The 24587-nt window shown below is 39.7% G+C and overlaps 1 protein-coding gene across 5 annotated transcripts in view; it reads right to left on the reverse strand.

Annotated features, from left to right (window-relative positions):
* Positions 1-24587, reverse strand: part of MRS2 (magnesium transporter MRS2) — a 49950-nt gene that overhangs the window by 21507 nt on the left and 3856 nt on the right. For all 5 annotated transcript variants that reach the window (XR_015250979.1, XR_015250981.1, XR_015250980.1 and 2 more), the window contains exons 3-9: positions 22974-23010; positions 21645-21757; positions 10176-10349; positions 7547-7677; positions 6994-7110; positions 5330-5482; positions 4970-5087 (exon numbers count right to left, since the gene is read on the reverse strand). Coding sequence is in view for 2 of the 5 variants with exons in the window: in XM_086706125.1 (XP_086562251.1) it covers positions 4970-5087; positions 5330-5482; positions 6994-7110; positions 7547-7677; positions 10176-10349; positions 21645-21757; positions 22974-23010 (843 nt within the window). In the remaining 3 variants the exon portion in view is untranslated. The remainder of the gene's footprint in view (positions 1-4969; positions 5088-5329; positions 5483-6993; positions 7111-7546; positions 7678-10175; positions 10350-21644; positions 21758-22973; positions 23011-24587) is intronic.

The following is a 24587-nucleotide window of genomic DNA, read 5'->3' on the forward strand; positions in this document are numbered from 1 at the left end:
CATGTACAGAAATCTGCTGCATTTCTCTACACTGATGAGGAAGCAGCAGAGAAAGAAATTACGAAAAGAGCCCATTTACAATTGCATAAAAAAAAATAAGATACCTAGAATAAACCTAACCAAAGAAGTGAAAGATCTGTACTCTGAAACCTATAAAACACTGATGAAAGAAGAAATTCAAGACGACACAAAGAAATGGAAAGACATTCCATGCTCATGGATTGGAAGAATAAATACTGTTAAACTGTCTATACTACTCAAAGCAATCTACACATTTAATGTAGTCCCTATCAAAATACTGACTACATTTTTCACAGAGGTAGAACAAACAATCCTAAAATTTGTATGGAACCACAAAAGACCGCAAATAGCCAAAGCAATCTTGAAAAAGAAAAGCAGAGGTGGAGGCATCACAATTCTGGACTTCCAAGTTCTATTTCAAAGCTGTAGTAATCAAAACAGTATGACACTGGCACAAAAACAGACACACAGATCAACGGAACAGAACAGAAAGCCCAGAAATAAACCCATAAATATATGGTCAATTAATCTTTGACAAAAGAGGCAAGAATATGCCTCCTATGGAAAAAGATGGTTTCTTCAACAAATGGTGCTGGCTCAACTGGACAAATAAAAGGATGAAACGACCACTTTCTTACACTATACACAGAAATAAGGTCAAAATGGATTCAAGACCTAAATGTGAAACGTGAAACTATAAAAATCCTACAAGAGAACACAGACAGTAACTTCTTTGGCCACAGCAACTTCTTTCAAGATAGGTTTCCTGAGGCGATGGAAACAAAAGCAAAAATAAACAATCAGGACTACATCAACAGAAAAATCTGCACAGCAGGGGAAACAATCAACAAAACTAAATGGCAGCCTATGGAACGGGAGAAGATATTTGCAAATGACATATTGGATAAAGGGCTAGTATCCAAAATATATGAAGAACTGATCTAACTTAACACCCAAAAAACAAATAATCCAATTAAGAAATGAGAAGACATAAACAAACATTTCTCCCAAGAAGACATACAGATAGCCAACAGAAGAGACAACATGAAAAGATAATCATCACCTATTATCAGGGAAATGCAAACCAAAACTACAATGAGGTATCACCTCACACAGGTCAGAATGGCTAAAGCCAACAGCACAAGAAACAACAGATGCTAGAAAGGATGTGGAGAAAAATGAACCTCATGCACTGTTGGTAGGGATGCAAAGTGGTGCAGCCACTGTGAACAGTGTGGAGGTTCCTCAAAAAGTTAAAAACAGACAACTACCTTATGATTCAGCAATCACACTACTGGGTATTTACCCAAAGAATACAAACACACTAATTCAAAGGGATACACACACCCCTATGTTTATGGCAGCATTATTTACAACAAACAATTTATGGCAGCATTATTTACAACAAACAATGGAAGAACCCTCAGTGTCCATCAATAAATGAATGGATACAAAAGATGTGTTTTACACACACACACACACACACACACACACACACACACACACACAGTCAGTCATGAGGCACCTGGGTGGCTCAGTTGGTTAAGCTACCAACTCTTGATATTGGTTCAACTCATGATCTCACGGTTGGTGAGATCAAGCCCTGCATCGGGCTCTGTGCTGACAGTGTGGAGTCTCCTTGGGATTCCGTCTCCCTCTCTCTCTCTCTGCCCCTCCCCTGCTTGCACTTTCTCTCTAAACAAACAAATGTTAAAAAAAAAAAAAGAAAGACAAATATATGATTTCACTCATATGTGGAATTTAAGAAACAAGCAAAGGGGGGAAAAAGAGATAAAGTAAGAAACACACTCTTGTAGAGAACCACCTGATGGTCCCCAGAAGGGAGGTGGGGGGAGGATGGGGAAACAGATGGTGGGGATTAAGGAGTGCACATGTGATGAGCACCCGGTGATGTGTAGAAGTGCTGAATCACTACATTGTACACTTGAAACTAATATTACACTGGATGTTAACTAACTGGAATTAAAATGAAAACTTAAAAAGAAAAAAAAAATCTCCATTTGGTAACCATCACAGTAATATTTGATTCAGGCATGAATTAGTTTTTGGTCAAGTGACAGATGCAAAAACCAGAGGGTGAAAATTTGAAGAATGACAGGATTTTTACACAGTCTCAAAGTATCTCCCTCCGAGACATTTCACTCCACAGACAGAGTCACTTCACGGGAGAGAAAGTTGGCAGACACCTCCCTAACCTATGGTCCCAATAACGGGACAAACAGACATCATGTGCTTCCTGATGGGACTCAATGTAAGAACATACTGACAATGCATAACCAGAACGGCTATCAAGGTCAAATAACGAATCTCTTTCTTAGTGAGTGTCATGGCCATGAAAGACAAAGATCAGAAAGCTGGCTCCATTAAGAGTCTCAGGAGACAGGGTAACTATGTGATCCAGGGTCTTCTAAGAGACAAAGAGCAGCACCGAGACAAAAGCCTAAATCCAAATAGGGTCCGCAGACTGTAAAACAGCACTGTTTCAATGTCAGTTTCCTGATTTTGACATCTGCATTGTGGTTATATATGAGAATGCCCATGTTTCTAGGAAGTATATACTGAAAGGTATATAGTGAAATATTTACAGGTGAAGGGGCATCACATGTGTTGCTTACTCTCCAGTGGTTCAGGAAAAAAGGCTGCACAAATAGATACAATGACAGAGTGAATGTGATGTAACGTTGGTGTTTGAAGACACTGCATGAAGGCTCTATGGGAATTCTGGGACTATTCTTGGAAGATTCTAAAATTATCTTAAAAAGAAAAAAACAAGAAGTTTTTCCTATCCTTCAGGATCCCCAGAGACGGAATTTGTAACGGGTGAGGTACTGATCTGAATCTTGTTGTGTGGGAACCAATCCCCCCGAACCACTCACCTCTCATCTCAACGGGGCGGCTCCACACTGAGGACCACACAGGCCAGGAGCTACCAGAGGGGACCGCACGGGCCGGGAGCTATCACAGAAGAATTCTAAAACTCCTGGCCTCAGAACAGATGCCCAGCACACCTAAAATAAATCCAAACCCTATCCGGCTCTACAAAATCACCACGATCTCCCACCTGTCTACTCTGTGACCTCCTTCCCTACCTCTCTCCTCCTGACTCGCCTTCTCTTGCCCCTTCCAGCCTTCTGCTCCTTAAAGAAGCACAGCCCATCCCTGCTGCAGTCAGTATGTGTGCGGCCCCCTGTGCCTCACGTACCTTCCCATAGACCGTCCCACTCTGTACGGTCAGCTCCTCTGAAGGACCTTCCCTGACCAGCCCATCTCCTCATCTCACTTCCTGTGAGCATCATCCTTGTGCCTGGCTTTTCTTTCATGGCACTTCTCATCTAACGTACTACATGTCTATTTCTATGCTCTCTCCTACTGTCACGTGACCCCCACATGGGCAGGGACTCCCTGCTGTTTCCCCAAGGCTGAAAGCAGTGCTTAGTATGTAACAGGCACCAAAACTGTGTTTAGAGGATGAACGAATGAATGGACTGCATTTATTTTTCTTTACATCTCAGTACAAGGAGAACTAAAATGACTAACACTGTGCCTCGCTGATGATTGTCCTTGGAAGTGACAAGCAAGCTGAGACCTGAGAGGAAGTAGGAGCCAATGAGGCAGAGGAGGTGGGAGCTGAGGGAACGTGTGTGGGAGGAAGTGAGCCTGTACAGAAAGATCAATGCAGCATGGACAGGGGGGCCGAGTGGTTGGCTCAACGTGCAGACGAGGGCACACACCAGGAAGAGTCCTGCAGCCCAAGGAGCCTGGATCTTTAAGGGCAATCAAAAACCACTGGACAGTTTCATAGAAGAGTGACCACCAGATGTGCTTCTTTTACAGGCCACTTTTTAGAAGCGGAAGTGTCCTGATGAGACAGAGAACGACCTTACAGATTACGTAGGACACGGAGCCAAAAAGAGTGCTGAGTGCGTATTCAGATTATTTTCTGGAAATCTTACAGTAAGGTATTTTCTGAAAATACAAGGCTACGATGATATGAAGAACTCTGGCAGTTTAGTGTTGCATTAATGTGAAAGTGCAGCCAAGTGCAAAGTACAAGTCTCGGGCTCAAATCCTAACTGTTACTTTATAGCACTGAGCCCTTGAGCAAATTACCTCAATTTCCTGGGCCTCAGTTTTCTCATCTGTAAAGTAGGGTAACACTTCCATCTTCAGAGCTGTGACTTGACTGAAATAAGCAAGCTACCAATGCCTGGCACGTAAGAATTAGGAAAAAAGTCCTTCATTAGCATGGCCTCTCTGTGATTCTGAATTACCGCCACCTCATGGCAGGACCCTGCAGGAGCACCACCTCACAATCAATCCTGCACACACCGCACAGGGGGATCCTGCATTACCGTCGCCTCATGGTGCCACACCGCACAAGCACTGCCTCACGGTGTGATCCGGCATTACCGGAACGACACGGTAAGACCCTGCGGGCTCACCATCGCATCATGTGACCTGCACCACGGTCTCCTCACGGTGCGATCCCGCACTACCCGCACCTATGGCAAGATCCTCCGGGAGCACCATCTCACTGTGCTCCTGCATACCAGAGGCCCACAGTGGGATCCTGCAAGAGCACCGTGCACGGTGTGACACTGTTTTGTCAAACCTTTCCCACGTGTGGTTCCAGGTTTCAAGAAACCTGAGGTAACCTAGGCTACAGTTATATTTACGTTGTAACAGGGGCTAAAAACACTGCCTGAATTTTGAATGAATTAGACTACACATTTTAATTCACTGGGGTGCATACGTTTTAAGACTCTTCTTAAAATCCATTGTATTTTTTTAAGATTTTATTTTCAAGCAATCTCTACATCCAACATGGGACTCGAACCAACCCCCTGGGCACCCCTTAAAATCCATTTTAAAAAATGATCTTCAAAACATAAAAAATAATCCCTAGCTTATTGAAATGCAGTCTCACCTCTTCAAGAGAAGATTCTAGATTCATTCCAAAAGCAACTCCCATTAGTCCAAAGAGTGAAAGAGAGAAGGTTCCCATGGTCAACTGCAGGTTCAGCCTCATCATCACATTACGGTGGCTGGAGAGGAGAACATGTACTTGGATGAGAAGGGCCCGCTAGCCATACAGCAAATTCACGAAATAATCTATTGGAGGCCACACAGATTAAATCTACACCTTAAAAAGAGGACATACTCCCATGTGGCATTCATAGATGATGATGTAACTCCTCCCAAAATGACGGGGCCTTAAAAGCTTTATCACTTTAGAATTACTTTAAAAGAAAATATTTACTGACTGATTTATAGAATGCTTTCTTACCTGTCCAGATTGATGAATATGATACTCTGTGAATCATCAATCAGTGCCCTGAGTTCCCGAGCTGCATTGGAAAGATCCTCAGCTAATCGGTAGTAGTTTTCCAACAGCAACTCCATCTCTTCTGCATGGTCGATTCCTGCACTGCTCTTTTCACTTCAATTAAAAGCGTTAATGTAATTAACATACCCCCAATACATGCATCACACATTCATACCAAAAACTTCCTGATTCTGTATACAATATTCAGCTACCAATGACAAAACTGGCCTTTGTCTTTTCTTTTATTGTGATGGAGGTCAGTCTGTGAGTGGCTTTGTCAGGAGACCCCAAGCACTATTAGACTAAGTGGGGCGGGGCGGGGGATGGCACAGGTCCTATCCCCAATGCAGGATAGCCGGGTTCACTGTATTCCAGGGCCCCAATTCACAGGATTCTCATGCAAATATGCACTACCACCTATAGGAAAATCCAGATGTGTAAATTCTGGTGAAGGAGTGCAAATTAGTGCAAATCAGGTAAAACTAAAAACGAACATAGCATTTCCTTTCCAAGATAGATACCTAATGTTAGTTTCATATAGGAAGAAAAGTGTTCTTTTTTTTTTTTTTAATTTTTTTTCAACGTTTTTATTTATTTTTGGGACAGAGAGAGACAGAGCATGAACGGGGGAGGGGCAGAGAGAGAGGGAGACACAGAATCGGAAACAGGCTCCAGGCTCCGAGCCATCAGCCCAGAGCCTGACGCGGGGCTCGAACTCACGGACCGCGAGATCGTGACCTGGCTGAAGTCGGACGCTTAACCGACTGCGCCACCCAGGCGCCCCAAGAAAAGTGTTCTTGAATGAGGTCAATAGTTATTTTGTGAGCCTTTACTTACACTCCCTACCACCCTACCATAGGGAGTAAGTAGGAGTGAAGTGCTCTGTGAAAGACACTTACAAAGTATATTAGACACAGACTGGCCTAATAAAAAGCAAATAAAAGTGTGTTCAAGTTCCTGCTATTATTTCTCTCTGCTATAATAGCCCTTTTAATCTTAATTTTTCCTTTTTAAAATATAGGTAACTAATGTCTCAAAATGCTTTAAAAAATCTGTACAGACTGTGGAAACTATGGACGTGACAAAGATGTCTCCATTAATTTCTAAAACTCATCTACAAAGAACAAAAAAATATTGAGTACTTAAAAAGTAAACATTTAACTTGAGTGGGCATAAGGAGAGTAAATGATTTCTAATTTTGTAAGAGATAAAAGATTTATAAGATAAGCGTTTTTACACTAGACAAAAGATACAGAACATATGTCCATGTCTTCCCTTCCTTCGCCGCCATCTCCCCATCCCCACGTGAATATTTCCCTCTCTTCCACTGTGCTCCCTAGGTTGTCTGGGTAGATGTGTGGGCCACTTTGGTGGCCAGTCCTTTGAAGATACAGGTAATGGTGTGTTTATACTCATCGTAGACCAGCACAGTGTGCACTCAATATATCCTTTTTACACTGAATAAGATGCAATACATATGGGGAAACAGTGAAACCACCGGGGATAAAAGGTGCCTCTATTTTCTGCTTTTCAGAAAACATTACGTTCTCTATGAAAAACCACCCTGAGGAAGACAGGTGACAGATCCTACCAAAATAAGTAGCAAAGCACGACTACATACTCACAAGACTTGTGGGTCACTCCACTTTGTTAGACAGAGCTCCTCCAGCCTCTCTTCTTCATCCAAGATCTCCAAAATGGACTCTTTGAAAATTTTGATATCGGTTTCTAACTCTGACAGACTAGAAGAGTAGTTGTATGGAAATGATCAATAATATAAACTTACACATTTCACTACAAGAAAAGTGCCTTTTTAAAGTATCTTATCAAATTGATCACTTATACATTGATGGTAAACACTGACTTGTAAAAAAATTTTGATATTTACCATGCACATTAAGAATCAATTCCCAAACCAAAAATACATTAAAGACCCTAATGCAGCATTTCATGCAAAACAGCTTTTCAATAAACATTAGCCCGTGTGCCCTTTTTAGCTCAACTTCCCACCTAGGCTACTTTCCTATTTTGAAGACATGGAGAGTAAGTCGTTATCATTACCAAGACTAGTTGGTATTTTTAAAACAGGTAACAAACATATTAATTTTGTATCTGAATTTATACAATGCATTTCACTGTTGTGTCTATCTCCCAAATAGGTAAATCACCTGTATTTACCTTTTGCCATTTTGTAGCAAGATGTGCAGTTTGCTTCTGTCTACAGAGGAATGTTTGGGATCCACTAAAGCTTCCAATGTCTCAAGGATCAGTGGTTGCAAAACGCTAAGTTTCCCCTGAAGAGTGCTGATCTAGATAACAACATGACCTTTCATAAGAATTAAAACAATATTTTTAGAATACTCAGGGTCAGTGATCTATCTTCTGATTAAACACAAAAATCTGTAATGGCTGGGAACACGTCACTGCTGGAATGCTGACTCTGGACAATTCAAGAACTACATCTACCAGGTTATGAGATAAGCACACGTGATGTTGTCATCACCCGGCTTGCACTTGGTCAACAGGGAATCAGCTCTCATACAGTCTTCCTGCATAAACACTCATTATGAAAGGAACACAGGACTGACGGACTAAAAGTAAACCTGCCATTCCACGGCTACAACACAAACTCTACAGTTGATAACCCATGTTCTCGGTCAACAGAATGCAGTTCAAAATTCCTATATAACAAACTCTTCTGAAAATCAAAACTTAACTTGGGACTTTAAAAAAACAAATCAGTGTCAAGTCAAAGTCTATTATTCAGGTATATAGAAGCATGGCAGACATTCAGCAAGAAAGCACTGACAGAGCTATTCCAGTGGTTAAATATGGATATAACAGTTGGTACAGAGTGTAACAGAATTAAGCAGTAATTAGTAAAACTAGTTAATGCCATAAATCCCAGCATTTACTGTTGGTCTCAGCATGAGAACCGAGAGCTTCCTCAGCCTATGTAACCTGTCACTGACCCCTGGCTGCACCTTCTCTTCTCTCCGTCCCCTGCTCCAACTAGTCACCATTGCATGGGCTCATACTAGCTTGAGCTCCTGCTTCATTAGCCCGGGTTGAGTGGGGGATGCAGCCATTTCCGGCTCCCTCAGTACAGCAGGGCAGACGAGAGAGAAGGGACGCAGGTTCACCCGGTCCTCACCCACTGTGCGTGCTCTTTCCCTGCTTCCTTCCCTCACTCTGGTTAGCATGCTCCTAAAACTGTTGCATGCAGCTAGCTCCGGACACTAACCTAACGAGAAGGACAGATAATGAACAATCTGTGGGGGCCAGGAGGCCAGTGACCATCCTTGTTCAGGGCCTGACAGGGTCTCCAAACACTCAGTGACTATCAACATAATGGGGGAGTCATTAGAAGAATTACACGTGGCTCCTAGGTCAAACTACGTCTCAAACAGTGGCATCACTAGCTGTCTCAAACAAAGCATTGTACAAACAGAGTGATGTGGAAAGTATTAGAATGATCTGATGAGTGATCTGAGCTATAACATTTATCATGTATATGCGGTTTTACAATATACAATTTAGTTACAGAATAAAATGGAATATATTTAAAACTTTTTTGATATGTTCTCTTGTATGATACTTAGGATGTTAAATATTTTGAATTATTAGCCCCGAATACAGTTATCAACACTGCACAAAGGACAGCCAACTTAAAATGTGCTTAAGGGAATGTCCTAATAGGACTCTTAAAGAAACTTTGTAAACTATACCTAGGGACCTTAGATCTATTTGATTGGGTCATATAGCTTAAGAATTAACTTCTTTCAGTTGTGGTTTATATACACAATGGAATACTACGTGGCAATGAGAAAGAATGAAATATGGCCTTTTGTAGCAACGTGGATGGAACTGGAGAGTGTGATGCTAAGTGAAATAAGCCATACAGAGAAAGACAGATACCATATGGTTTCACTCTTATGTGGATCTTGAGAAACTTAACAAACTCATGGGGGAGGGGAAGGAAAAAAAAAAAAAGAGGTTAGAGTGGGAGAGAGCCAAAGCATACGAGACTGTTAAAAACTGAGAACAAACTGAGGGTTGATGGGGGGTGGGAGGGAGGGGAGGGTGGGTGATGGGTATTGAGGAGGGCACCTTTTGGGATGAGCACTGGGTGTTGTATGGAAACCAATTTGACAGTAAATTTCATATATTGAAAAAAAAAAAAAAAAAAAAAAAGAATTAACTTCTTTCTCTATACAGGACCCTTAGAGATGTTTTTGTTTGGAGGCAGGGTGTGGTTAGGGAAAGTGCCACTGCAACAATACCAACTTTGTCTTTTTTTTTTTTTTTTTTTTTTTTTTTTTAAAGTTTATTTATTTTTGGGACAGAGAGAGACAGAGCATGAACGGGGGAGGGGCAGAGAGAGAGGGAGACACAGAATCGGAAACAGGCTCCAGGCTCTGAGCCATCAGCCCAGAGCCCGACGCGGGGCTCGAACTCACGGACTGCGAGATCATGACCTGGCTGAAGTCGGACGCTTAACCGACTGCGCCACCCAGGCGCCCCACCAACTTTGTCTTAAACGAGACAAAGAACAGGGACACTCAGTCGGTTAAGCATCCAACTCCAGCTCAGGTCATGATCTCACCGTTTGTGGGTTCAATCCCCATATTGGGCTCTGTGCTGACAGCTCAGAGCCTGGAGCCCGTTTTGGATTCTGTGTCTCCCTCTCCTTCTGGCCCTCCCCCCACTTGTGCTGTCTCTGTCTCTCAAAAATAAATAAATGTTAAAAAAATTTTTTTAATAAACAAGAACAAATTCAAGAAGCTAAATAAAAATATAGGCTTACCCAATATTGTAGGAGTGCTTCTATAGCCCTGAACTCAAAAGGTAAAGGGTATGTGACAAGTTGTCCTTCTCCAGCCAACTGTGAGGGGAGTTCCCGGAATAGCCATTGCTCTAAATTTAAATTCCGATAATCTAGTATCAGAAGACACTCTGGAGTTATCACAGCTTTCAAATACTGTAAAAAAAAGAAATCATATATATGTATACACAAACACATACACATGCATATATGCAAGTTATAGAGCTGCAGGAGAAGAGTAACAGCCATAAAGTAGGGTTTAATACTTTTTTAAACTTGGATTAAGCCTAAACCAAATCATTGTTAATTAGGTTTTTTTTTTAAAAAAAACCCTAAAATATACTTTTTAAAGAAAGGAAGCCTAAAATATATGTAAGTCTTGATACCTCTAACCCTCAACAGAACTGGAATCAAACTACATATGAAGACTTACGGGTAATCATGAGAGTAACAGGGAACAAAGAAAAGGTTTTCTTAAAAGTCACGTTTTGGTGGACTTTCAGAAATGACTTAATCCTGATTAGTTTGGCTGAAATGGGAAAGTTGCCTTTTTAAAATGTTACCAAAACATATTAAGCTATTTGAAAATATAAAGACAAAACATAATCTTAATGCTCTAATTTAGAACACCATGAAATTAGAAATTTATTCTAAAGACTGGCATCCTTTTAGTGAGAAGAGTCATATGGACAGGTAGCCTGTGGCCACTGTATTAGTGACATAAAAATTAGAGATTTTTCACATTTTTTTCCTAACATTTTATGACATTTTTTATACGGAAAAGTTGAAAAATCACAGTGAACACCTACATACATATCATTTAGACTGTATAATTAGCATTCTGCTAAATTTGCTTTATCACACACTTCTCCATCAAAGAGATAATTTTTTAAAAATTATCAGGGGAAAGAGTTATTTTAATTCCAGTATACTTAACACAGTGTTATGTTAGTTCCAGGTGTACAATATAGTGACTCAGCAACTGTATATGTTACTCAGTGTTCATCATTGTAAGTGTACTCTTAATGCCCTTCACCTCTTTCACCCATCCCCCCACCCTCTCCACACTGGTGACCACCAGTGTGTTCTCTGTAGCTAAGAGTCTGGTTTTTTGGTTTGTGCCTTTTTTACTTTGTTCATTTTTGTTTCTTAAATTCCACATGAGTGAATACATATGGCACCTGTCTTTCTGACTTTTTTCACTTACCATTACATTCTCTAGCTCCATCCATGTTGTTACAAATAGCAAGATTTAATACTTTCTTATGGCTAATATTCCATTGTGTGTGTGTATACCTCACTTCCTTTATCCATTCACCTACTGATGAACACCTGGGTTGCTTCCATAATTTGGTTATTGTAAATAATGCTGCTATAAACACAGGGGTGCATATATCTTTTCAAGTTAGTGTTTTCGTTTTCTTTGGGTTAATACCCAGTGGTGTGATTGCTGAATCATAGGGTAGTTCTATTTTTAACTGTTTCAGGGATCTCCATACTGTTTTCCACAATGGCTGTACCAGTTTGCATTGCCACCAATAGTGCACGAGGTTCCTTTCTCTCCACATTCTCACCAACACCTGCTGTTTCTTGCATTTTTGATTCTAGCCATTCAGATAGCTGTGAGATAATATCTCACTGTGGTTTTGATTTGTATTTCCCTGATGATGAGTGATGTTCAACACCTTTTCATGTGTCTGTTGGCCATCTGTATGTCTTCATTGGAAAAATGTCTGTTCAGGTCTCTGCTCATTTTTTAATTGGATTATTTGGTATTTTTGGTGTTGAGCATGGATTGGAGATAGTACCAGAAGTGCCAGGCCCTGGGGAACAAGGGAAACTACACTGCAGACACTACACAGGACCTCTTCTTCATAAGAACATTCCCTTCAAGGACAGGAGATGTAGCTGACTTTCCTACACACAGAAACAGGTAGAGATACTCATACAGAATGAGAAGACAGGGAATTTGTCCCAAGTAAAAGAACAGGACAAGGCCATAGCCAGAGATCTAAATAAAACAGATATAGGTAACAAACCTGATGGAGAATTTAAAACAATGATCATAGGGATACTCAATGGACTTAAGAGTGGACAACAAGTGAGACCCTTGACAAAGAGATGAGGAAACATAAAGAGATAAAGGGCTCAATACATGAAACGAGAAACATTTCGCTTGATGGAATAAACAGCAGGCTGAAGAAGCAGAGGAATGAATTAATGACCTAGAAGACAGAATAATGTAACCAAGCTATACAAAGGGGAGAAAAAAAAATTATGCAACAGGAGAAGAGCCTTAGGAAACTCAGTGACTCCATCAAACATAATAACATTCGTATTACAGGAACCCCAAAAGAAGAGAGACAAAAGGAGGTAGAGAATTTATCTGAAGAAAAATAGCTGAAAACTTCCCTAATGTGGGGAAGGAAACAGATATCCAGATTCAAGAGGCACAGAGAACTCCCAACAAAATCAACATAAGCATATCCACACGAAGACCTATTGTAATTAAAATGGCAAAATACAGTGATAAAGAATATTAAAAGCAGCAAGACAATAGAAGACAGTTACATACAAAGGAAACTCCATAAGCCTAGCAACAGATTTTTTTCAGCAGAAATTTTCCAAGACAGAGAGATGGCATGATACATTCAAAGTACAAAATGGGAGAAACCTGCTGCCAAGAAAGAATACTCTATCCAGGGGCTCCTGGGTGGTTTAGTTGGTTGAGCGTCAGACTTTGGCTCAGGTCATGATCTCATAGTTCGTGAGTTCGAGCTCTACATTAGGTTCTGTGCTAACTCTCAGAGCCTGTAGCCTGCTTCAGATTCTGTATCTCCCTCTCTCTCTTCCCCTCCCCCGCTTGTACTCTGTCTCTCAAAAACAAATAAATATTTTTTTTAATTTTTTTTTAATGTTTTATTTATTTTTGAGACAGAGCATGAACGGGGGAGGGGCAGAGAGAGAGGGAGACACAGAATCGGAAGCAGGCTCCAGGCTCTGAGCCATCAGTCCAGAGCCCGACGTGGGGCTCGAACTCGCGGACCGCGAGATCGTGACCTGAGCTGAAGTCAGCCGCTTAACCGACTGAGCCACCCAGGCGCCCCTGAATATTTTTAAAATATTAAAAAAGAGAATACTCTATTCAGCAAGGCTGTCATTCAGAATTGAAATAGAGATAAAGAGTTACCCAGGCAAACAAAAACTAAAGGAACTCATGGCCACTAATCCAATCCTGCTAGAAATGTTAAAGGGGAATCCTTGACTGCAAAGGAAAGACCAAAAATGACAGTATGAAGGTAAGAAACACAAAATCAGTAAAAATGAACATTTCTGGAAAAAAAAAATCAGTCAAGAAACTCACAAAATAAAAGGACGTAAAATATGACATGTATACCTAAAATGTGGGGGCAGGAGGGGAGAAGTAAAGAATGGGTCCAAACTTAAATGACCATCAACTTAATACAGACTGCAAAAGACGTTGTATATAAACCTAATGATAACCAGAAATCAAAACCAATGATATGAAAAAAATAAAGAGAAAAGACTCCAAGTATATCACAAAAGAAACCCAGCAAACCATGAAAGAAAGAAAGAAAGGATCAGAGAAAACCTTCAGAAACAACCACAAATCATATAAATGGCATAAATACATTATTTTGAATGTAAATGAACTACACACTCCAATCAAAAAACACAGAGTAACAAAATGGATTAAAAAAAAAAAAAGACCAATCTATATGCTGTCCATAAGAGATGCATTTTAGACCTAAAAATACATGCAGATCAAAAGTGAGGGGGTGGAAATATTTGTCATGCACATGGAAGTGAAAAGAAAGCTGGGATAGCAATATTTAGATCACATAAAATAGATTTTAAGAATGTAATCAGGGCACCTGGGTGGCTCACTCTGTTGAATGCCCGACTTTGGCTCAGGTCATAATCTTGTGGTTCATGAGTTTGAGCCCTGCATCAGGCTCTGTGCTGACAGCTTATAGCCTGGAGCCTGCTTTGAGTTCTGTATCTCCTTCTCTCTCTGCCCCTCCCCTGCTCACACTCTGTCTCTATCTCTCAAAAATAAACAAACTTAAAGTTTTCAAAAACAAACAAAAACTGGGGTGCCTGGGTAGCTTGGTCGGTTAAGCATCCGACTTCGGCTCAGGTCATGATCTCACGGTCCGTGGGTTCAAGCCCCGCGTCAGGCTCTGTGCTGACGGCTCAGAGCCTGGAGCCTGTTTCCAATTCTGTGTCTCTCTCTCTCTCTGCCCCTCCCCTGTTCACGCTCTCTCTCTGTCCCCAAAATAAATAAACGTTAAAAAAAAATTTAAAAAAAACAAAAAACAAAAACGAAGACTGTAATAAGAGACAAAGAGAGACTCTATATAATTATAAAAGGGACAATACAACAAGAAGATGTAACAATTTTAAATATTAACACACCCAACATGGAAGCAACCAAATACATAAAATAGTTAAACATAAAGGAACTAAGTGAGAATAATACAATAAAAATAGGGGACTTTAACACCTTACTTATATCAATGGACAAATCATCCAATCAGAAAATCAACAAGTTAGGGGCGCCTGGGTGGCTCAGTCGGTTGAGCGGCCGACTTCAGCTCACGTCAGGATCTTGCGGTCCGTGAGTTTGAGCCCCGCGTCGGGCTCTGCGCTGACAGCTCAGAGCCCGGAACCCACTTCCGATTCTGTGTCTCCCTCTCTCTCTGCCCCTCCCCTGTTCACGCTCTCTCTCTCTCTCTCTCTCTAACATAAACATTTAAAAAAAATAATAAAAGAAAATCAACAAGTTAGGTGATGGGCATTGAAGAGGGAATCTTTTGGGATGAGCACTGGGTGTTGTATGGAAGCTAATTTGACAATAAATTTCAGATATTTAAAAAAAAAATCAACAAGGAAACAATGGCTTTTTTTTTTTGAGGAAAAAGAGAGAGAGGCAGAGAGAGAATCCCAAAAGAGGCAGAGAGAGAGAAAGAAGAGAGAAAGAGAGAGAAAGAGAGAGAGAGAGAGAGAAAGAAACAGGGCTCGAGATTACCTGATGTGGGACTCAAATTCACGAACCATGAGATCACAACCTGAGCCGAAGTCAGATGCTTAATGACTGAGCCACCCAGCACCTGGAAACCATGGCTTTGAATAACACACTGGACCGCATGGATTTAACAGATATATTCAGAACATTCCATCCTAAAACAGCACAATACACATTCTTTCCAAGTGCACATGGAACATTCTCCAGAATAGATCACATATTAGGCAAAAAAAACAAGCCTCAACAAACTGAAAAAGATCAAATTCATACCATGCATCTTTTCTGATCATAACACTATGAAACTAGAAATCAACCATAAGAACAAACCTGGAAAGAACACAAATACATGGAGGTTAAATAATATGCTACTAAACAATGAATGGTCAAACAGGAAACAAAAGAAGAAAGCTGGAAACAAAATGCATGGAAACAAGTGAAAATGAATACACAATGGTCCAAAATCTTTCGGATGCAGCAAAAACGGTCCTAAGAGGGAAATATACAGCAATACAGGCCTGCCTGAAGAAGAACAATCTCAAATAAACAACCTAACCTTACACCTGAAGAAGCTAGATAAAGACTAACAAAGCCTAAAGCCAGCAGAAAAAAGGAAATAAAGATTAGACCAGAGAGAACTATAAGCCAATATCTCTGTGAACACAGATGCAAAAATCCTCAACAAAATACCAGCAAACCAAATTCAACAATAAATCAAAACAATCATTTACTATGATCAAGTGGAAATTATTCCTGGGATGCAAGGGTGATTCAATATTTGCAAATCAATCAACATGATACATGACATCCACAAGAGAAAGAATAAAAACCATACGATCATTTCAACAGATGCAGAGAAAGCATTTGACAAAGTACAACATCCATGATAAAAATCCTCCACAAAGTAGGTTTAGAGGGAACATACCTCAACATAATAAAGGCCATATATGAAAAACTCACAGCGAACATCATCCTCAATGGTGAAAAACTGAGAGCTTTTCCACTAAGATCAGGAACAAGAATGTGCTTGCTCACCACTTTTACTCAACATAGTACTGGAAGTCCTAGCCACAGCAATCAGACAATAAAAAGAAATAAATTATCCAATTTGGCAAGGAATAAGTAAAACTTCCACTATTTGCAGATGATGTGATACTACATATAGGAAACCCTGAGGACTCCACCACAAAACTGCTAGAGCTGATACACGAATTCAGTAAAGTCGCAGGGTACAAATCAATGTAAAGAAATCTGTCCATTTCTATACACTGATGATGAAGCAGCAGAGACAGAAATTAGGAAAAAAAATCCCATTTACAATTGCATGAAAAATGATAAGATACTGGGGCACCTAGGTGGCTCAGTAAGTTGAGCATCCAACTTCAGCTCAGGTCATGATCTTATGAGTTTGAGCCCCACACTGGGCTCTATGCTGACAGCTCAGAGCCTAGAGCCTGCTTTGGATTCTATGTCTCCCCTCTCTCTGCCCTCTCCCCTGCTCTCTCTCTCTCGCTCTCTCAAAATAAGTATTAAAAAATTTAAAAAAAAAAAGATACCTTGGAATAAATGTAACCGAAGAGGTGAAAGACCTGTACTGGAAACTATAAAACACTGATGAAAGAAGAAATTCAAGACAACACAAAGAAATGGAAAGACATTCCATGCTCATGGATTGGAAGAATAAATACTGTTAAACTGTCTATACTACACCAAACAATCTGTACATTTAATGCAATCCCTATCAAAATACCAACAGCATTTTTCACAGAGCTAGAACAAACAGTCCTAAAATTTGTGCAGAACCACAAAAGACCCTGAAATAGCCAAAGCAATCTTGAAAAAGCAAAGCAAAATGGGAGGCATCACAATTCTGGATTTCAAGTTGTATTTCAAAGCTGCAATAGTCAAAACAGTAGGGTACTGGCACAAAAACAGACACACAGACCAATGGAACAGAATAGAAAGCCCAGAAATAAACACACAGTTATATAGTTAATGAATGTTTGACAAAGCAGGAAAGAATATCCAATGGGAAAGACAGTCTCTTCAACAAATGGTGCTGGGAAAACTAGACAGCAACATGCAAAAGAATGAAACTGGACCACTTTCTTACACCATACACAAAAACAAATTCAAAATGGATTAAAGACCTAAACATGAGACCTGAAACCACAAAACCCCTAGGAGAGAACACAGGCAGTAAGTATCTTTTTTGCCATTGGCTATAGTAACATTTTTCTAGACATGTCTCTTGAGGTAAGGACACAAAAACAAAAATAAACTAATGGGACTATATCAACATAAAAAGCTCCTGCAGAGCAAACAGAGGAAACAATGAACAAAACCAAAAGGCAACCTATGGAATGAAAGAAGATATTTGCAAATGACATATCCAATAAAGGGTTAGTGTCTAAAAGAACCAATAAAACTCAATACCCAAGAAACAAATAGTTGAAATAAAAATGGGCAGTATTGACATTTTGACAATATTTATTCTTCCAATCCATGAGCAGGGAATGTCTTTCCATTTCTTTAAATCTTCTTCAATTTCCTTCATAAGCTTTCTATAGTTTTCAGCATACAGATCTTTTACATCTTTGGTTAGATTTATTCCTAGGTATTTTATGCTTCTTGGTGCAATTGTGAATGGGATCAGTTTCTTTATTTGTCTTTCTGTTGCTTCATTGATAGTGTATAAGAATGCAACTGATTTCTGTACATTGATTTTGTATCCTACAACTTTGCTGAATTCATGTATCAGTCCTAGCAGACTTTTGGTGGAGTCTATCGGATTTTCCATGTATAATATCATGTCATCTGCAAAAAGCGAAAGCTTGACTTCATCTTTGCCAATTTTGATGCCTTTGATTTCCTTTTGTTGTCTGATTGCTGATGCTAGAACTTCCAGCACTATGTTAAACAATCCCAATCAAAATTGCACCAGCATTCTTCTCGAAACTAGAACAAGCAATCCTAAAATTCACATGGAACCACAAAAGGCCCCGAATAGCCAAAGGAATTTTGAAGAAGAAGACCAAAGCAGGAGGCATCACAATCCCAGACTTTAGCCTCTACTACAAAGCTGTCCTCATCAAGACAGCATGGTATTGGCACAAAAACAGACACATAGACCAATGGAATAGAATAGAAACCCCAGAACTAGACCCACAAACGTATGGCCAACTCATCTTTGACAAAGCAGGAAAGAACATCCAATGGAAAAAAGACAGTCTCTTTAACAAATGGTGCTGGGAGAACTGGACAGCAACATGCAGAAGGTTGAAACTAGAACACTTTCTCACACCATTCACAAAAATAAACTCAAAATGGATAAAGGACCTGAATGTGAGACAGGAAACCATCAAAACCTTAGAGGAGAAAGCAGGAAAAGACCTCTCTGACCTCAGCCGTAGCAATCTCTTACTCGACACATCCCCAAAGGCAAGGGAATTAAAAGCAAAAGTGAATTACTGGGACCTTATGAAGATAAAAAGCTTCTGCACAGCAAAGGAAACAACCAACAAAACTAAAAGGCAACCAACGGAATGGGAAAAGATATTTGCAAATGACATATCGGACAAAGGGCTAGTATCCAAAATCTATAAAGAGCTCACCAAACTCCACACCCGAAAAGCAAATAACCCAGTGAAGAAATGGGCAGAAAACATGAATAGACACTTCTCTAAAGAAGACATCCGGATGGCCAACAGGCACATGAAAAGATGTTCAGCGTCGCTCCTTATCAGGGAAATACAAATCAAAACCACACTCAGGTATCACCTCACGCCAGTCAGAGTGGCCAAAATGAACAAATCAGGAGACTATAGATGCTGGAGAGGATGTGGAGAAACGGGAACCCTCTTGCACTGTTGGTGGGAATGCAAATTGGTGCAGCCGCTCTGGAAAGCAGTGTGGAGGTTCCTCAGAAAATTAAAAATAGACCTACCCTATGACCCAGCAATAGCACTGCTAGGAATTTATCCAAGGGACACAGGAGTACTGATGCATAGGGGCACTTGTACCCCAATGTTCATAGCAGCACTCTCAACAATAGCCAAATTATGGAAAGAGCCTAAATGTCCATCAACTGATGAATGGATAAAGAAATTGTGGTTTATATACACAATGGAATACTACGTGGCAATGAGAAAAAATGAAATATGGCCTTTTGTAGCAACGTGGATGGAACTGGAGAGTGTGATGCTAAGTGAAATAAGCCATACAGAGAAAGACAGATACCATATGGTTTCACTCTTATGTGGATCCTGAGAAACTTAACAGGAACCCATGGGGGAGGGGAAGGAAAAAAAAAAAGAGGTTAGAGTGGGAGAGAGCCAAAGCATAAGAGACTGTTGAGAACTGAGAACAAGCTGAGGGTTGATGGGGGGTGGGAGGGAGGAGAGGGTGGGTGATGGGTATTGAGGAGGGCACCTTTTGGGACGAGCACTGGGTGTTGTATGGAAACCAATTTGACAATAAATTTCATATATAAATAAAAAAAAAAATGGGCAAAAGACATGGGCAGACGTTTCTCCAAAGAAGACATACATCTTCTCCAAAGAAGATGGCTAACAGGCACATGAAAAGATGCTCATTATCACTTATTATTAGGGAAACACAAATCAAAACTACAAGGAGATAACACCTCACACCTGTCAGAATGGCTAACATCAACAACACAAAAAACAAGAGATGCTGGAGGAGAATGTGGAGAAAAAGGAACCTCATGCACTGTTGGTGGAAATGCAAACTGGTGCAGCCACATGGCAAACAGTGCAGAGGTCCCTCAAAAAGGTAAAAATAGAACTACCCTATGATCCAGTAATTGCACTACTAGGTATTCACCCAAAGAATACAAAAATACTGATTTGAAGAGATACATGTGCTGCTATGTTCATAGCAGATTATTTACAATAGTCAAGATATGGAAGCAGCCCAAATATCTGATTGATGAGTGGATAAAGAGATGAGATATATACATATATTATTCAGCCATAAAAAATAATGAAATCTTGCCATCTGCAAAGATATGGATGGAGCTGAAGAGTATAATGCTAAGTGAAGTAAGTCAGAGAAGGACAAATACCCTGTAATTTCACTCATATATGGAATTTAAGAAAGACAAAAAAAAAAGGAGCAAAGGGGGGAAAAAAGAGACAAACCAAGAAACTAAGATTCCTTAACTGTAGACAACAAACTGATGGTCACCAGAGGGGTAGGTGGGTGGAGGGATGGGGACAACAGGTCATGGGGATTAAGGACTGCACTTGTCATGATGAGCACTGGTAATTAAAGTAAAAATTTTTTAAAAAATCAACAAAAATGTTGCTGGTATTTTCACAGGGATTGCATAAATCTGCAGATTGCTTCTGGAAATCTGGACATTTTAACTATTTGTTCTCCCAATCCATGAGCATGGAATATCTTTCCATTTTTTCATGTCATCTTGAATTTCTTTTATCAATGTTTTATTTCTAGGTATTTTATTATTTTTGGTATTATTGTTATTACTATTTCTGATACAATTGTAAACAGGACTGTTTAATTTCTCTACTACTTCGTTATTAGTGTACAGAAATGCAATGGATTTCTGTCTGTTGATCTTGTATCCTGTGATTTACTGAATTCACGTATCAGTTCTTGTAGTTTTTTGGTGGACAAAGATACTTTTTTAAAGGGTTCTAGCTATCAATAACAAAAGTGAAGAATATTTTCTGAAGACTGCTTCCATTATTAGTTTTTTTAAAAATTCTAGTTAAAACGACAGAAATCTGCCATCAAAGACTTTTTAAAGAAAGCAAGTCTCGTGTCTACTGGAGGGCCAATACCATTGAGAACCATGTCTCATCTATTTCTGAACTCTAGACATTAGCCCATCCAAATTACATAGGTTCAAATTTATTCTGAATCACTAAGGAAAATTACATTGTATTTAGTGTACTCTGAGTAGACGGGAGAAGACTTTGTTTTAGAAAGCTTTCTGTTGAAATAAAAATATAAGTTAAGATTATAAATTTTAAGGGATATTCCTGGGATATTCCTGGACCCAGAATATATGTTCTTGGTGGCTAAAATTATGCTATGATGACACATAACTGTATACAACTGAAAATGTCTATTATAATCAAGATTCTTTCTCCTACCATTTCAGAAACTAGAAACCAAATTCCAACAGCGAGAATAGAGACTGCAGTCAGAACTCTTCCAACACAAAATAGAGCAAGAGTCATGCCTGCTGAACATATGTACAGAACGCACGGAAGAGTTACGCTCATAATGACACGTTATGTTATCAAGTACCCTAGGTCTCACACATCCATTGTCAGTACAAAGGTACTTTTCACCTAGATACTGATCAAGACAGCTAGGAAGCAGGAAAGGACGATGACATAAAAACCCTTTACCTCCATTCTCATGATAATTCTATTGTTTCTTGTTGTGATGCTCATCACATGCTGAAACCTCAAATCTCTGGCTTGAAGACCTAATTCTTGATATAAGTCAGTTTTCTTCTTTTCTATAAAAGAAAGATTTTTAACAAAAAGCGTGGGCCAAACCAATAAAGTGAGGAGTTTAGTTTTGTATCAGAGCACCCCTCCCACCACCAAGATCACTTTCTACTACCAGAAACAAGCCAAAATTAGTCTTTTTAGTGGCCATTTTAGCCTCAAAACAAATTCAAGTAAACTTGGTCAAACTCTAATAATTCTTTTTTGGTCTTATCCATACTTCATAAAATGTCTTTGTACACAGAAGCCCCCGGGGACCAAAATAACCACAGCCATACATGATTAGGACTCACGGTATTGATTTCAAGCTCTAGAGACGGACCACCTTTTTTTGTTTTTTGTTTTTTGTTTTAATACATATTGTAAAGAACTACATTTCCTGTTTTCTATCTTCAGTATTTTAAATCTGTGAAGAGATAATTCAACTTTCTTGGTCCTTGGACTAACAGAAAATGAGAAAATAAAGTCAGTTCTTCACTAGATTCTCCTACCTGAAAACTAAACTTACTACCTAAGAGAAAGCATGATGGATGAAGAAACTCAAGAAACGATATGGTTACAGTAGCATCTGTACTTGTAGTGTCAAATCACACCTGTGACAGAGCTCGAAGTACAACAGTCATTTGAAGGACATAATGAGCAAAACACACCCAAAATATCCCACCAGGATCTCAGCAATGGCAGGGACAGGATCATGGGGTTGGAAGCACATGAGAGATCTGCGGCCGGCATCTGAGGTCAGACAGTAAAGCGATGCTTAGTTTCATTTTAAAAAGTAACAGTCCATCAGCAGCAGAGTCCGTCTAGTGCCCTGTCCTTCCTGTCTTCTGTCACCCATTGCCACTGCAATGTCAATAGTATTCTGTAAGCCTGTCTTACATGTGGAACAGAAGATGTGTATGTGGACTAGGGCAGTGAAAGGGAGACTAAAGAGAAATTAAATGCACTCCAGCTGCATACCAGCCTCTGCTCTCAAAATATCCCTTTAACATCTGGTTAGAGAGGAAGTGGCTCCTGACAAAAAAACAAAAACCAGTTCTGGGAGAATTGTCCAGGTACTGCCAGTTTCAATTAGGACAGATGGACAAATGCTGAAGACAGATCTCTTTCAATATATCCACATACGCAAAGACAATCCTACTCAAAACACTACAATTTTTTAATTTCCATCAGATTCATTCACTGATTAAAAAAGTAATTTACAAAAAAATTAAACATACTCACCAAAAGAAGTAACGTTTCCCTCTTTGTCAAATTTTGTCTGAAGAAAGATAATAAAAACAAAATATTATTTTCTCCCAAATGAGACTACTTATAGTATTATACCATATGGTATTATATCTCCCAAATACAAAAAAAAAATGCACAGATAAACCATAACAGCTTCTTTAGGTTAAATTCGGTTAGGAGTTAAGGTTTAAAAGAATCTCTTTCATTTGCGAGGATAAATGTGACCTTGGATTAACTTTCTGTCTTGGTTCCACTGGAAATCTGATAAAGGAGTATCAATGTGTCATAGGCAACATTGCTTCTGGTAAAAATGCCTGATACCTGCTAGACCGCACAGGACCAGGAAGACTGTGGACAAATTAGAAACCTCGTGGGAAGCCATGGCTCTGCTTTTCCTGGAGCATGGCTGCTCTTGTAACTGGCCGCGTTCCTCGCCTGGAGGGTGGGCCCTGGAGCTGGTTATAGGAGACACCGGCACTACAAGGTGTGGGGATTCTGAGCCAAGGTGTCACGCATACCCACCTTTAAGAACATCAACTCCTTGTACCTGAGCTGTCACATGGGGTCCAGAGAAGCTGCTGGATGGCTGCAAGGGCTTCTTTTGAAGAGGACACATCTGACGCTGCCCTTCTGTGTTTCCTTTCCTTTATCCTTCTGAGTAGACTGAAACCAACTGTGGCTCATCTTGTGAATCTAAGGATCTACTGGAGGCTATCAAGTCTCTCTGGTGAGTGTAGGGGAATCAATAATGATTTACTGAAAAGGCCTCTTCTGATAGTTTGAAGAGAGGACACAATGCAGAAAATCTACCTATTTCCCAGAAAGCAGAGGGAACATTTTTCTACAATACTTGTCCACAAGTACTGAATACTTGTCAAGTTTGAATGTGTCAAATAACATTTAATGAATCACTATATACTAGGCTGCACTAATTACTGTTTAATATGCATTTCCAGAAAGACCCTAAGATATAGTTGAAGCAACAAATGCTGGGTTATTACCATGGAAACGTATGCATGCTGTGTTAACAGCAAAAGAACAACATCCCACAGTATATATTTTAGCTGGTTTCTCATGAGCAAGGTAAGGTCAACATAAATATGAGTACCATAAGCCATCAAAGGGCAAATTTACCTCAAAAGGAACTATTTTGTGTAATACAGACTAGGTTTCCTTAATTTCACAAATACACATACCAGCTGAAGAAAGTTTGAAAATAAAGTAAAATAAAACTAATCACCCCAAATGACAAATTTTGGAGAAAGCCATGCCAATATTTTACTAAACGTTCTCCCAGCCTTTTTCCTCTTCAATACACTCATGTTACACACACTTCTTTGCAGTCGTGCCTCCTTTTCCAACTTAACGATATATGAATACTTTTGCAGGTCAATATTCACCATTTTTTCTTTAATATTTTGATAAAGATCATACAAACTATGATTTAAAAAAAATGTTTATCTTATAAAGTAACATCACCTAGAAAATGAGCTGATTAGTGAGCTCTCCTTTCAAATAGTATCAACTGATTTTCTCAAGTGTTTTTGGTACACAATTTCACCTGCAAAGAACCTTCTTTCAGTATTTAATTTCTGAATTTATTCTTAA

This window comes from Puma concolor, chromosome B2 (assembly GCF_028749965.1).
Source record: "Puma concolor isolate L17-30 chromosome B2, mPumCon1.1.hap2, whole genome shotgun sequence".
Taxonomy (NCBI): domain Eukaryota; kingdom Metazoa; phylum Chordata; class Mammalia; order Carnivora; family Felidae; genus Puma; species Puma concolor.